The sequence below is a fragment of the Cyprinus carpio genome, chromosome A6, assembly GCF_018340385.1.
Source record: "Cyprinus carpio isolate SPL01 chromosome A6, ASM1834038v1, whole genome shotgun sequence".
Classification (NCBI taxonomy): domain Eukaryota; kingdom Metazoa; phylum Chordata; class Actinopteri; order Cypriniformes; family Cyprinidae; genus Cyprinus; species Cyprinus carpio.
In genome coordinates this window covers 21,555,610-21,570,534 of record NC_056577.1, presented here as the reverse complement: position 1 = coordinate 21,570,534, position 14,925 = coordinate 21,555,610, and the positions used below count along the sequence as shown (strand labels likewise).

Genomic DNA, 14,925 nt, shown 5'->3' with positions numbered 1-14,925 from the left:
TGCAAACAAAAAAAAAAAGAAAAAACTATTTATGTGGGAATTTTTACAGCTGTACCAAAATTAAAAAAGAAACTTAAATCTGTGATAAAGCATTTTTCATACCCTATCAGCAAAAACAAGGTACAAAAAAAAGGAGATGCACAATTTACACCAGCAGTCCCTCATGAAATAAAGAACTTCTAAAGATGGATCTCTACTTCACTGCCAGCAGCAGGGATAGAACTCTGCACCCAAAATGAACTGTTTAAAGAACAAAACAGCAGAAAAAAGTGTACAAGCCATCTTACCGAATCGCTCAAAGAAAGTTCACAGTCATTACAAACCATAGACAGCTCAGATCAATTCCTGCATTGTAAACATTACATAAGCCCAATAATGTTTAATGCTTTCTATTCCATTGGGTGGATTTTATTTGGGTTTTGTGAGGGAATAAGATCACCAAACCTTTCTTGTGTTTATTGAATACCCCTTATCAATCTACATGCAATGAATGTAAAGCTATTGAAAATGATTGCCACAGCATTATTTCTGTAAGCATGAAAATGCTTTTTAAAGAGTAACTCTGAAATGTTCAGGATTTCAATATGGTTTAAATTGAGGTTATTCAGGAAAAAAAAAAAAAAAAAAACTACACCATATATGGGCAAGAAAGAGAACAGTCTGTTTATGATCTTTTGAACTTCAATCTTTCCTAAAGAGAACCCAACCTCAGTCAGTGAACTGAACATCTGTATGTTCGCCTGGCTTCCCAGAACGCAACATGTAAAACATAGACCCTTCCATCCAAACGTTACCTTTATTCGAAAACCAGTTCCTGACAAACTCTTCCGCAAGCTATGTTTCAAATCTAACTTTTAAACATCCTTTACTTGGCAGACACATGAAATCAGGTATATTAGTATGATTCTGCAGAATGAAAAGAATGAAAATGAGCAGTTTGCTGGAACTGGAGCCATAAATGGACTCATGTTCCAGCTGCCAGAATGCATGTGACAGTCCATTCAGTGTTGCTTTAGTTCTTCCTTGCTGCAGGGATGACTGGCTTGAGTTCATTTCTATGAGGGACTGGGAGCAACATCGCAGTCAGCGGCTCACAATGATTGTTTCATCTTAACACTAATGCTACGAATTGTTTTTGCGGAAAGGAAAAAACATTTTCTAGAAAGGTGTCAAAGCCATTTTATAGAACATTCAGATGATGTCATATTTCACGTTAAATCACGGTTATAATTGGTGTTATTATTATGAATTAGTCTCTTTTTCCCAAGCAAAAACAAAAAAAGATCTGGTGGAGGGTGTGTGTGGCTTTCTTTGACATTTCTAGTTCAGGAGAAAGAACAAAATGCAGACAAGGAGGGGGGGGTCAAACAGAAAGACACTGCCTATGAGCTGACATGTGAATCCTTTTCCTCTCCGCCTGGGATATGACCGATGTTCCTTGTCCATGAAAAGAATCTTTTCTCTCTTCTCTTCTTTTAGTTTGAAATAAATGGGTGTGATGGAGGAGACAGATTAAGTGAAAGAGAAGAGAGAAAGGGAAATGTGGGAGGGGTGTTTAAAGCCACATTAGGTATCATCATCATCGGAGGTCTGGCTGCTACTGCTCGTCTCAGACTCAGAGCCCTCTTCCAGGCCAGGGTTAGGGGTGTTCCTCCAGTTTAGCAGGGCCACACTACGTGGCTTCAAGAGCACACCGTTACGTCCCAGACCAATCTTCTTCATCTGAGACAGAACACAAATATAGTCAATCATAGAGGAAATTACCTATAAATGTGTACGATGCACTTAAATTTAAACCAAAAAAAAAAAAAGTTAAATAGAAACCATATGTATACATTTCCCATACCTGTTCAGTTTTAGCTTGAAACTCTCTGAGTTCATCCTCAGTGAGGGGCTGGAAGTTGTCATCATTTTCTGGGTATTCTTGCCATCCCATAGCCTTCAGCAACCTGTCACAGAGGATCCATATGTCTGAGTATGTGCATTGTGGATGTTGTCTATGTTGTTGGGATGTGAGCGGATCGACGATGTGAGTGTGCTGCCTATGAAGGTAGCATTACACTATAAATATGTCCCTAAGGGACCAACATACGGTGCCAAATTATAAGAAAGTGCCATTGCATGTATCCTTCATGAGAAAATTGATTTGAGATGCAATGTGATGAAGCTCAGTGAAAAAATAAATTCAATGTGGTGGTTGAATCAAGAGATATTTGCTTATAAAGAAGTATATTTAATTGCTAGTTTAGCAACATGCTATTTTCCAACTCATGAACCCAGTGGTCTTCCAAATATTCGTATAATATATAGCACTGCTGTCCATGTAAAATTCACCCAAAAATAAAAATTCTGTCATCATTTACTCACCCTCACGTTTTTTTCAAATCTGTATGTATTTTGTTCTTCTAAAGATTTTTAACGCTTCATTTCGGTTCCCACTGACTTTCATTATATTTTTGTCCATACAATACAAGTCAATGGGAACCTAAACTGTTTTGAGGATTCTTTAAAACAAAACACTTTGTGTTTCACAGAAGAAAGAAAGTAACACTTGACATGACTGAGTAAATGATGACAGATTTTTCATGTTTGGTTGGACATTCACTCATGTAGGCAGTTCACTAGAATCTGCAAGTGAGCTTATACGTGTCTGATGGAGGAGAATGCTTTGAAGTGTTTGTATTTGGTCACTCTGACCTGTGTTCCGCCTCCAGAGAGCTGGACAAGTGCTCTGGGTCTGAGTCACTGAGAGAGTGGGAGATGCCGTTCTCATGACTCTCTCCAAACTCTTTTGGTTCTGGGGTACTACCCTCTCCCTAAACGCAAAGATAAACCACAAATGAAGCCTCAGCAAACATAAAGTTAAGGTTAAGCAAATCTATTAATTACTTGCTAAACAAACTGAAATCATGAAAATAAATAATGCATCACATTCAAGCTGACAGAAACTATGATTCTTCCCATTTATTCGTTTTTTTTAATAAGCCAATTCTGATAATCTTAAACTGAGCCTGTAACGACAAATTAATTAACCTATTACATCAGCTAATATTCTACAGATCAGAGATGAATTCATGTGCACCTCTGTTGGAGCTCCTGGGCTGTGGCAGTCACTCACATCCCCATTTCTCTCATCCTTTAGCCCACGCAGGAACTCACTCTTACGGTCTGTGCTGCGCCGCATAAGCTTTAGCCGTGATGGGGTGATGTCTATGGGAGGGGTAGTGCTGGAGGGTGGCTATGGAGAGAGAGAGAGAAAGAGAGAGAGAGAGAGAGAGAGAGAAGGAGAGGATAGAAGGAGAGATGGAAAGATAAACATGAGTTAAAAATAAGAAAATGCTGGGTAAGCAGCCATGTTGATTATTGAAATTCTCCTATGGATAAACATGATAACGTTTGTTTGATGAATAACAGAGAATACTGAAGCGTAGAGCAGCTCTGTGTTGTAAACATTTTTCTTTCATTCTTCATCAGGTTGTGTGTTTTGTAAATAGGAATTATAAAATGACACCATGAAAGCATTCGCTCTGAAATCAAGCCAAAAACAATCCCATTTTCTGGAAATGTTGGGTACTAGGTCCTTACAGGCAAAGGATTAGAAGGAATTTAGAAGGTCTGGTAAGGTAACTTTATGTTAAGGACCAATTCTCACTAATAACTAGCATGCAGATTGATAGCATTCTGACTGTTTATTAGTACTTACAAAGCACATATTACTGCCTTATTGTGCATGACTATATTTTAAATCCCCTAATCCTACTCCATGCCTAAAATTAACAACTACCTTACTAACTATTTATGTGATGCAAATCTGAATTTTATTGAGACAAAAGTTGTACTAAATAGTGACTAAGAATTGGACCTTAAAATAAAGAGTGTCAGAAGGTCTGTTTATTGTAGAAATAATGGCCATCTTGGTGATTGCATGCGTTTCTTATTTAATGGAGAAACAAAATAAAATAAAATAAGAAATTGTCCTGACTTTTAAAATCAAGGCCAACTAAAAAAAAAAACAGCCTGCATGCATGACTTTGTCATTTTACCTCTTTAGAAGTGCCATGGGCAGGTATACTGACGGGTGTCAGAGGTTTGGTCACAGAAACTGGGCTGGTGAAGGCCGATTCCCGTCCAGAGAAATGCAAACCCACTTTAGTTTCCCTTCCATTGGGTTTCCATGGGCCAGGCTATAAATAGGAAGGAAAAGGTTTTATTTATAAATGAAAAATCACAAAATTGCCCTAATACAATCAAAACAACATTAGGAAAAAAGCCTAGTTTTCACTATAAGTGATGTCACCCAATATCCCAAACATCACGCAAGTACTATTTTCAGATCCACTGGCTTAGTACCTTGGTGGGGGCAGTGGCAGGTTTGGGGACCAGATTCTTGTAGACGCTGGGTCCAGTGATGGGGACTTTAGAGCCATTGGCGGGCAGAGGGCCAGCACTGGCAAAACCAGCTGAAAATGCAGCACTGGGATCCTCCTTAGACACTTTCTTAATGACCAGCATCTTAGACATAACCTGCTTAGCACTAGGAGGGTTCTCTGTAACAGAAGTTGCAAAAAAAAAAAATATTTAGATTTTTATGCAGCTGGAAGGAGGTGACTAAATTAATGAAAGCAACTTTACCCCATACTCCTGCCGGAGTACCGACAGCACGAGGCTGATTGGCTGGCTTTCCAGTTGTCTCTGGGTTCAAGGAGGGCTGAAATTCACATGAAAACAGAAAGCCTGAGTGCAGACTAACTATGCAGTTGGTTCGTGAAAGGCATGTAAAGTATGACAGAACTAACTCTTCAATGACACAACCAGTCAACTCATGCCTGGGTGGGGCGTGACTCCACTGTACAAGTAAACAAACTCAAGACGAAAAACAAAATACTTACAAAGTCCTCATCAACAAACTTGAGCTTGTCATCATTGCGCTCCTCATCAGAATATCTGTCCTGATATGGGCCACCTTTGCGTGGATGAAAGTTTCCATTACGCTGTCGGTGACCCCCTTGTCTGTCCCTCTCGCCTCCACCACGTTTGATATGCCGAGCATGGTGGTGGTGAGGACCTTCCTGGCCTCTCTGTACCCCATGCCAGCTGGGGGTCTCCTTCCACCCTGGTCCTCCCAATCCCCCCTGACCCCCCTTCGCAACACCAGAGTCTACAGAGTCATGCCTCAGCAGAGATGGCTGCTGCCACCCATCACCTGAAGAGAAAATGAACAGCTATTACAAAGAGCAAGAAACAGATTAATGCTGCATGCAAAGGAGGTTAGATGTGTGTTCCTCTACCTCCAGGTGCTCTTAGTGGGTCATTGTTGAAAAAGCCATCAGAAGAGTTGTGCCTGCGGCGGTTTACTCCCGGCCGGCTGTCTCCGCGGGGAAAGTGCTCTCCATGCTTCTCAAGGGGGGCAGCAGGGGACTAAAAATCACAGACACAAATTAAACAGACAGCTTCAGCTTTAAAAAGCTTATTTTAGAGAAGAATGATTAGGCTCAAGAGAACTAAAAAAGACTGTTGAGTCATACTGTCCTGAATAAAAAAAGAAAGAAAAAAAAACCAACAACAAAAAAAGTCGATACAAAGTCAACAATCCATTACAATACCTTGGCGGGCTGAGGCGTGGAGAAGTTAAGCCAGGCAGGAACAAAGTCATGCTGCGCCATTTAGGTCCAGTGTCTTCCGTCAGTGGATGGAGGCATCAAACCTCATGGCCTGAACTGACAATGCAAGCAACAAACATCAAGTCATTATAATCTACTAATACAAGTAAGTCACATTAATGCATTGCAAACATATTTAAAAACAGCATGAAATGGAAATTGCAATTGTCCTTGCTTTCCTATCGTGACAAATAGAAAAAGGGCAGGACATTTGATTGGATGATTGACATTTGCTTATTGCTGTGATTGTGAATGCGGGTGGCAAGTTGGTGGAGAAGTTTTGAAAATGGCCAACACATAACTTCATTGCCCAGCCCCTGAGCAGATGTACACGTCATCATCCTTAATATCATTCCGGGGAGGAGGAGACATGAATGTTTTTGATTAAAGATTACGAGGGCATATCATTTTATTTTATTTTTTTTAAATAAAGATGTACATGGACGAATCATTTATAAAAAATGCTGCAATATTCCATTGAAAAAAAAAAAAAAAAAAAAAAAAAAAACAAGAACTGTAATCTTTGATCTAAAGGTGACTTTAAAAGGTGAGAACTGCCAATTCTGCAGCACCAAATACAAAAGGAAATATAGCTGCAAGCAGCAATTAAGAAGCCAAGCACCCCAAAGGCAAAATGAGGAGCTAAGCATGGCATGGAGCATCACACCAACTGCAACATTGAGTAATTAATACAACTTTAGGAAGATTTGAAGCAAAATGGCTGAAAAATCATAAACACAACCTCTCATAATATCATTTTAATGGCTTATCACTTGTGACCAATAGGTGGCACTGTTATCAAATCGATGTGGTGAGTTTGGTATCAATATGTCAAAGCTTTGCAGAGATACAGCCTCAGACATAATCTGGCATTATGCCTCAAATTTGTTGCAGCGCCACACAAAAACTGCTTTGTCTATCAACACGAAATCTGTAACTTTTTGCTAGCATGGTCTGAAGATGATCTGAGCCAATTTTGGTGAGAATCAGACAAACCGTCTAGGAGGAGTTCAAAATAGTTGGTTGTCGAACAATTAAAAATAGCGATAAAACTAAACCTTGCTATTTTTGGATTTCAGGGTTCATTTGACTCGGCATGAGCCAAGGCTTCAGAGGAAAACATTTTCCTTCTGTGCCTTATGGTTAAAAAGTTATTAGCATAAACATGAGTGAAATTTGGGACAAGTGGTGGCACTAAAGAGTTTGAGATAGAGACTACAAATTTGCTTTGGTTAATGTTGAGACTGTCCTCTATAAGTGTGCCAAATTTGACAACTTTCCCACAAGCGGTTCTATGAGCTGCCATAGATTCAAGAGCGGAAGAAACAGAAGAAGAAGAATAATAAGTACGCCAACGGATACAATAGGTGCCTACGCACCTCCGGTGCTTGGCTCCTAATGACTGTTTTTAAACAGTTTTTGAATACTCGCCCATCAGACAAAGGTCAGGAAACAAAATAGTCTTGCTCTGAAATTCATGACTGAGACAATGTTGCTGAGTCAGGCTGATTGGGATGCTCAATGATAAAGAGAAACGTTTTGAAAGCACCGCAGGGCCAGTGCTTACCATTTTTGTGGATATCAACCCACAAATGACTTACAGTTGTATCTGCATATTAAAGATGCTACAAATGATTTTTGGAATACCATGCATAAAATATACCCCACAACTTGACAGATATCACTAAAAAAAGGTGTGCATAGAAACCACACCTGTGCCAGCACTAGCAGCTGGTCCACACATTTGAACCAATCTGAAAACCACTTGAATGTGGAGGGGCAGAGTTTAACCAGACTAAAAGATTGGAGAAGTGCAGCATGTTACCAGAGAAAAGTCTGCCATTTTCACCAGAAGATCAAGTTGTGAAAAAGTGATTTAAATATTATGAGGCCAAAAAATGATCTATAACATGCATTTTCAATTTCCTTTTTTAAGAGAAACTAAGACATGTCTTTTGTAAAGACAAGCTAGAAGTTTCTAGGTGAAACATTAACACACACACAAAAAACCCCCCACTAACTTCTGTTTTAATGCTCTCTTGGCCTTGATATGATTGACTGTATTTACTTAGACTCATACAAACTGACTTTAAAACAATACATTCTACTTAATGACACATCTCAAATTCCATTACATAAGCGGTAACTCATTCAAAGTACAAAATAATCAATACCAAAGAAAGTTCCAACTAAATGTTGTGGATTCTTACCCCAGAGACAAAGGCTCGATGACCCTGTCCTTGGCTGTGTCTGTGTAGAGGGCCCAACCAACGCACTTTCACAGGCTTTGAAGCCTCAGGACAACCGCTACTCCTGTCACAGGCAAACTCCAGTTTCCAGGATGGTGCAAAGAAAAGGATGGAAGTGAAACTTGTGCAGCCCAAGCTGAAACTGTAAGGTGATGGAAGAGATGGAGACGTGTTGTTCTTGATCAGTGGCGTGCAGTTTTGGAAGAATAGTGGATATGTTTGATCAGTAAAGCCAGAGTGACTCTCCACGACACCCTTAGTTCACCGATGATGACTGTGTGCATTCAGGTCCACTGGATACAAATGAAGCAAATCCAAGGGGTTCTGAAGTGAAACTCTGTTTGAGTCTTGGATTTTCCAGTCTCTTATTCTGGGTTCTTGTGGTAGCAGCACGTTGTGCCTGCTCTGACACTCAGAAGCTCCTTTACGAACTCATTTTGGGCTGAAGACACAACAGCAACAAAAAAACGGAGAGTGGGTTTGTACCACACAAAGCTGTTTTGCGCAAAGTGGTGATTTGAATATATTCACCTCATCAAAACAGCGAAGGTGCTACGTCAGGGTGAAAAGGGGAGGGGGGCTGATTTGTCACATCACAATAGCTAGAAGTGCTTTATATTATGAAGTCATGAGAATTGCTTTAGCTTTCAACAGCTCATACTTTGGATGATTCAGTGAACCAAACAATGAAAACTTGACATCTTTAATTCTCGCCGCACATGGCTGATGAACCAATATCACGTTAGGCTACCGAAAAAATGTAAAGTAGATATGATTTGACCTCTAACAACACTTCCAATCTTCCAGTTCATCAAATTCGAAGTAGCTTCCACAGGTGAGTAACTTGAAGCCAAAATGCACAGATTCCTGTTAAACGCGGTGAACAGTGCATTGGTAATTAAGTGAAACCAAAACAAAAGCGTCCAGGTGCAAGCAAACCTTGAACATTCAATGTGAAACAACAGGTGTACTCCAGATTGTATTATTGCATGTCGGGAGATCTCAGGGCTTTTAAAATCCTGCGGTCACAAATCCAACAGGTCGTTCCTCCTCCAGATCTTCAGAATTTATCTGCAGACCAACTCTGTAAAACAACAACCAATATTTAGATCAATTTTGTCCTAAATAAATATATGTGTGTATACATATGTGATCACACAGCAATCAATGATGAAATTAATTTCTTCTCACAAATGTGTAGCTGATCAATCAAAGAAACCTGGGTTCTGCAAGGGTGACAACTTTCGAAATGATGTTTTTCCATTTTTTTGTGACAAGATAAACAGGTTTTCTGTAAAGTGCAAAACTGCTTAAGTATAAAGTGGAGGAAAACTAAGAGCAGGCGCATAACTAGAAAAGAGTTAGCTGCAGAATATAAACTACAATCGACTTTAAAAAATATATTTGTGATAATTGCAAACTATTATTTAATGTGCACAGCCAAACGTTCTGGAGCACACAGGAGCTGCAAATACTAACCAACTGTAACAAACTTACTCGTCTTTCTATTTGCTGAATGCTCGCTAGCACGGCACAGTTAGCATAGTAGGCCATTCAATGTGTGCAGAAACTATTTAGTCCACGCTGAGTGGTTACATGTAAACTTTTAGAGCAAATGAACTTTACGGCATTATTAGACGGATACATAAGAGTGACTTATAACAACTCGGGCTTGTGTCGTGACGAAATGCGTGTTGTTTTAGCCACGGCGCGAGCTAGGCTAAGCTAGCATTCCGAGCAGAAATAAAGTGTTGTAAGATGGCTCCCTCTCGACTCCAAACCACCGAATAAACATTTCGATATACACCTACCTTTTGATCCCTTGTCTATCCCAATAAGTTAGTCGAAGCCAATGGTGCACCGCTTGTCAAGTCAATTTGACAGCTTGGATGTTGTCGTATTTCTGATTCTGTATTTTGTTTGTGTTTTCTAATCACACTCGTTCTGACTTCGCCAATCCATCTAGCTTGTTCCTGTCTACTTCTGCACAGACGAGCTAATCGATCGCAGAGCACAGCGCGCGCGCTCGCCGCGTCATAACATTCCCCCAGCTCAAGCCAGGATTTACTCACAAGGGGGCTTGACACGCACAGAAGAATGTGGACTTTTAAACACTACTCGTGAAATATATTGAGTTTAAATCGCCACAAAATATTATGTGAATAACATGGCAGACTGTGTGCCCTCCGGTAATGCAAATTTGGCTCTGCTACCAGAAACTGGATGAAGGAATTTCACGCATTAGTAAACGTGAAGTAACGCAAAAATAACCAGATGTGTGTGTGTACAAAACCAATAGACTTTAGAAAAAATGCGCACATATCTATGTGAACATAATGTTTGCAGACCACAGACTGTAAAAAGAAAAAAAGAAAGAAAGAAAGAAAGATAAAATAAAAAGAGAGACCAAACGGATGGAACGTTTTTTCTGTTGGAAGTTATGTGAAGCAATTTACAAAATTTAAATTACAAAAATTTACAATACAATATCAGGTCTCACAGAAACAGTAAACCCTTCTTTTGCAAAAACACTATGATGTGTCAATCAGTCAATAATCACCCATACATTATTTGAAAAATCTATCAATTTGTTAAACAAAACAAAACAAAAAAACAGATGACTCTCCACAATTCGGACGCTCTCTTGAGTGAACGCTTCAGAATTTGATTTTAAATACATGGCCCCGGTCACTTCCGTAGGACTTTTATAAGAACTTTCGGGGCGTTTTAGTGTTATGATGTGTCTGGCTTCCCATTGCCACACGCGTATTAATGACCCTCTGCTGACTAATAATAACTCCTCGTTTTATATTTCAACATTATAATATGAAATCAAGGTATGTTTTCGTAATTTCGAATCTGTCTCTAACAGATAAGCACTGCTTGTGCTGGGTGCACAGTTAGCTTTTATAAAATGTAAGTTAATTCAGTTCAGCGGCTTAACTTTATACGGACCTGATTTTTTTTTTTTTTATGATTTTAATTGTAGGTAAAATGTTGACAAGTATAATAGGATGTCACATCCTTCGTAACTTTGGGGTGAGTAAAAACGTTTAACCCATCACGTTTTGTTGCTCTTTCTATTTTATTTGACCGTTTTGTTCCCCAGTACCTAATGGTTACCTAATGGTAATACACCTCCAAGACGTGATGCATTTTCCGTTGTTTATGGGAATTCTCATCAATAATTGTTTTAACAGACATTTCTTTCCTCCCTAATAACAGGGAAGGCAGTGGAGCTGCCTCCTGCAGGTGTCCAGCAAGTTTGCCTGTTTAGGGCAGCGCACCAGTAGCACTTCAGAACTGTTTACTAGAGGTTTATATGGACCGCTGCCCCCAAGGCATGTTGCTGGTTCTGTTCTGGGAGCCCAGTCATTTCACTGGTCTGCACAGAGACTGAAGAAACGTCCTCAGGAAGAAAGTCCACCAAGAGAACTTGATTTGGTTCGTTATGACATGAGAGACCTGAAGAAAGCTCCAAAGCCTGCCCTCTATCTCGGATTATCTGGTCTCATACCTTTTGTATCTGCTCCTCTACTTATAGCGGTCACAGACCTGTACCTTCCTGAAGTTGCATTTGCTCAAGTTGCATACGGCGCATCCATCATTTCCTTTGTTGGTGGGGTACGCTGGGGTTTCGCCTTGCCTGCCGGGAGTCCAGCAAAACCTGACTGGCTCAATTTAGCCAACAGTGTGGTTCCCTCTCTGATTGCTTGGACAGCACTACTTTTTTGCCATGACATTACACAGTCTGCTGTGATTGTGATAATGGGGCTTGGGATAGCATTGCATTATGACCTGTCCCTCCTGCCCACATATCCCAGCTAGTTTAAATCACTGAGGACCATCCTCACAGTTGTAGCCTTTTTCTCTTTGATAAGCACTATTGTCATTAAGCAGTATTATCCTGAAAAGAAGTATTTCTCTGATAATGCACATTTGTATTGTCAATCCATTAATATTAAATAAGTTAAAGGTGTCATCACTGATAAAGTTATACCATATTCTACATGTTTAAAGGTGATTCTGGCTATTTTCAGTTTTAATTTCTGATCCCATTCTCTTCCTTTTTATAAAATATACATTTTGTTTCCAGTTGTTCTTGTTCGATTATTGTCCACTCCATACAGATATTAAACAACAGTAGTAAATTAAAATTACAATTGTTTTCCCTCACTTTTAATATGAATTTACATACTGTATCAGTTAGATTGTTTGAAGTAAAATACTGTAAACTAAAAAAAATATAGAACTCCATACTTAAAGATTCAAAGGTTTGAAATGAAAATCTGTATTGTATTTAACAAGTAAACTTTCAGTTCTCAAAGTTTCTCTAATCATTTCTTTTTTTTGTCTTGTTTATATCTTTTTTAATGATTTTAGGAAAAACATAAATTCTGTGTAATATCATGAATATGCTACTGAGAGTTTTCATTTAAATGCCATTGCTTTTTACACTACATTACTTGATGGCAATTAACACATTTTACAAAACTACACTAAAGTAAGATCCACCAAAATGTATAGACTATTTTGCTACATGCTATTCCAAATTTATTGTATCTTTCATGCAATTTTTTTCATGCTATGCCCTCCTACATCATTTTTCTGACACAAACCAAAAACATATATATCTTATGGCTTAAAAAATTAATGGTTCATCTGTTCAACAATCCAGAATTCAGTGCTCCCTACATTAACTTGCAAATCCTTCCCCCTCATCTCATTTCACAACCACATTCAATAACAAACATGGAGAATTTGTCATTGGGTATAATTTAATTAAAAATAAATAATAAAAATAAATCAAGAATGAATAAATTAAGCCTGCTGCTCAGATTTACAGAGCCTTCTTTTTTTCTCAGTATATCTCAATTAATTTGTTTACCTTGTACTGTGCCATCTTTCGACCTACAATGATTGTGCAGAAGGAAAATGCAGTAATTGTAAAAAACAAACAAACAAACAAATAAACATTACTTTCGTCTGCAGATGGCAGCAAAGACAAAGACAAAGTTCACCAAAACCGATCTTTTTAATTGCCCCTTCTAAACCATTGGAGGAAACAACGGTTTCAGATCAGCCCCCAGTGTATATGCAATGCAAGACATACAGACTGAACTCATCAGCGCTCCAGTGTACTACTTCTACTCTGCTCGTACAGACTGAACTCGCATCACATTAGGCTCGCGCCGACGGTCATTCACTTGATCCGAGCTTCAGGAAACTGGTAGATTTCCTCCCAGAAGAAAACCAACGTCATGGACCGGCTCTGATTAGCAATTATTTTCGCCACCGAGCCGTTTCCCCTCACCGGCCAGGTTGACGTTTGAAGAAGAGAGATTGGAGGAGAAAAGCGGAGCTTTGCCCCCGCATGATGATCTGTGTCAAAGCACAACTCGCGTTTGAGACCTGACTCACGAGACATGATGAACAGTTGAGCTCGCGCTGTGTTGTGACGCCGCGGCAAAGTATCTCGTCAGTCAGGCAGTTGACTGGATGAAGAAAAATCGCGTTTTTGTTATGGCTGAGAAAATTCCGGAATGCTAAAGTAACGTATTCGTTTACAGAGAAAAGAAAATCCGCTGGCTGACCTGAAACTGCGGCAAACACGTTGGAAATGCCGCGCTATTCAGCGTAATGGTGACCTGTCCTTATAATCTCACATTGACAGATAACGTTACGAGCCCGGCGAGTATATTTACACATTGTTTTTAAACAGTTACGTCATTTTTGTAAACCCAAAAGGCGTTTATTTTGCGGATGTTGTCAAACTTTATCAGCAAATAGCTAGCAAGCTAGCGAGTTCCGCCGGTTGGTTTGCCGCGCTAAAACCGCACAGTGTATGTAAAACTGAAGACAAAACACAGTGTTGACTGATAACTGACGGGCTGTCATGGTAACTCGAGTTGTAACTTAAGCTCGAGAGAGCAACACAAAAGCCACGGTGTCGAACCTGCGCTCACCATTGATTCTGCCTTTGTGCTTGTTTAACAAGGTTGAGGAGAGGTTTGCTCACCATGTATCAGAGCAAAGCAGGTTTCACCATCTAAATGCACTGACCACCGGATTCTAACACCGATACATCACTACTGTAGAGTATACCTCAACCCCCATCCATCAGAATGAAGGGAACTGAGAGCAAAAACAAAAGGAAACTCTGCACCTCTGAGCAGCAGGAGAGCAGCACTGAAGGAAAAGACGAGGTGAGTGATCTTTCACTGGAAAGTTGATCCGTTTTAACACTGATACTTTGCATGTTTATTTTAATATGCAAGGTAAACATCACACAATACAAATAAAGACCTTAGATGCTGGTGCATGTTGTGACGCAGCTGTCCTGCAGACCGAGCGCAGTGCATGGATGCAGCCCATTTATAATGGATCAGTGCTTATAGATAAAACACATTATGACATTGAACATTTCTTGCAAAGATCCCTTTTCAAATGATAAAATTAAGGCAGAGACATCCACAGCAAAAAGGCTTTTTTCTTTTTTTTTGCTTGTGTGTTCTTGGTTTGTTTCATAGTACTGAACTGATTGATGATGAGTACTCCCTTTATTTTGATTACATCTTGTAAGGCTGGTTTGTTTATTTACATTAAATTATATTCCAGACTAATGGAATATTATTCAAAACCAATACACACCCCAGGACATCAGAATGCACACAGGGTTTTGTGTTGTTTTGTATTGTGTATTATTAGCTTTGCACACATTTGAACAAGTTTATTACCCACATTATGTTTGTTTTGCAAGAGTTTTATTGGCTCCTTGTTTTTGACAATGTGAGTCTTGTGTTATCATTCATCAAGTGAGGGCAGAGTGACAAGTGACGTTGGGAGGAAATAAAATGAGATCACTGCTTTTTGAAACAAGGAAAAGTTTCCTAATTTGGGGCACCAGTGCAAAAAACAAAACAACAACAAAAAGTTATTTTAACTGATGAGATCATCACAGGGTTACCCAGAGTGATAAGTCATTTTTTTTTTGCACTTTCTGTTAAGTAAAGTAT

The 14,925-nt window shown here is 39.4% G+C and overlaps 2 protein-coding genes and 1 pseudogene across 8 annotated transcripts in view; 2 read left to right on the top strand and 1 right to left on the bottom strand.

Moving 5' to 3' along the window:
- Positions 1–15: 15 nt before the first annotated feature.
- LOC109072469 (vasculin-like protein 1) lies at positions 16–9,992 on the bottom strand. 2 transcript variants are annotated; one of them, XM_042758419.1, is made up of 13 exons: positions 9,721–9,992; positions 8,849–8,993; positions 7,871–8,351; positions 5,604–5,717; positions 5,289–5,418; positions 4,890–5,203; positions 4,633–4,708; positions 4,351–4,547; positions 4,044–4,184; positions 3,083–3,238; positions 2,698–2,816; positions 1,847–1,949; positions 16–1,722 (listed from the first exon to the last, which is right to left on the bottom strand). In XM_042758419.1, the coding sequence occupies exons 4-13, from the start codon at positions 5,661–5,663 to the stop codon at positions 1,567–1,569; spliced, it is 1,452 nt and encodes a 483-aa protein (XP_042614353.1). In that variant the 5' UTR covers positions 5,664–5,717; positions 7,871–8,351; positions 8,849–8,993; positions 9,721–9,992; the 3' UTR covers positions 16–1,566. The 2 variants fall into 2 exon arrangements, with proteins under 2 accessions (XP_042614353.1, XP_018944248.2); XM_019088703.2 differs by having other exon boundaries at positions 7,871–8,993.
- A 625-nt stretch (positions 9,993–10,617) lies between these two features.
- Positions 10,618–12,182, top strand: LOC109072470 (annotated as a pseudogene).
- A 784-nt stretch (positions 12,183–12,966) lies between these two features.
- The window catches only part of LOC109099302 (microtubule-associated serine/threonine-protein kinase 2-like), a 135,523-nt gene continuing 133,564 nt past the window's right edge, over positions 12,967–14,925 (top strand). For 3 of the 6 annotated variants that reach the window (XM_042758412.1, XM_042758415.1, XM_042758413.1), the window contains exon 1: positions 12,967–14,115. In XM_042758412.1, coding sequence (XP_042614346.1) covers positions 14,035–14,115 — 81 coding nt within the window. In that variant the 5' untranslated portion in view covers positions 12,967–14,034. The remainder of the gene's footprint in view (positions 14,116–14,925) is intronic. The other 3 variants (XM_042758411.1, XM_042758410.1, XM_042758414.1) reach the window with 3 other exon arrangements.

Coding starts and splice junctions, on each gene's coding strand:
- LOC109072469 (XM_019088703.2), bottom strand. CDS start 5,663: ATGGCGCAGCATGACTTTGTTCCTGCCTGGCTTAACTTCTCCACGCCT. Junction 5,204..5,288: donor CCCACTAAGAGCACCTGGAG/GTAGAGGAACAC, acceptor TTTTCTCTTCAG/GTGATGGGTGGCAGCAGCCA. Junction 4,709..4,889: donor AGTTTGTTGATGAGGACTTT/GTAAGTATTTTG, acceptor TGTGAATTTCAG/CCCTCCTTGAACCCAGAGAC.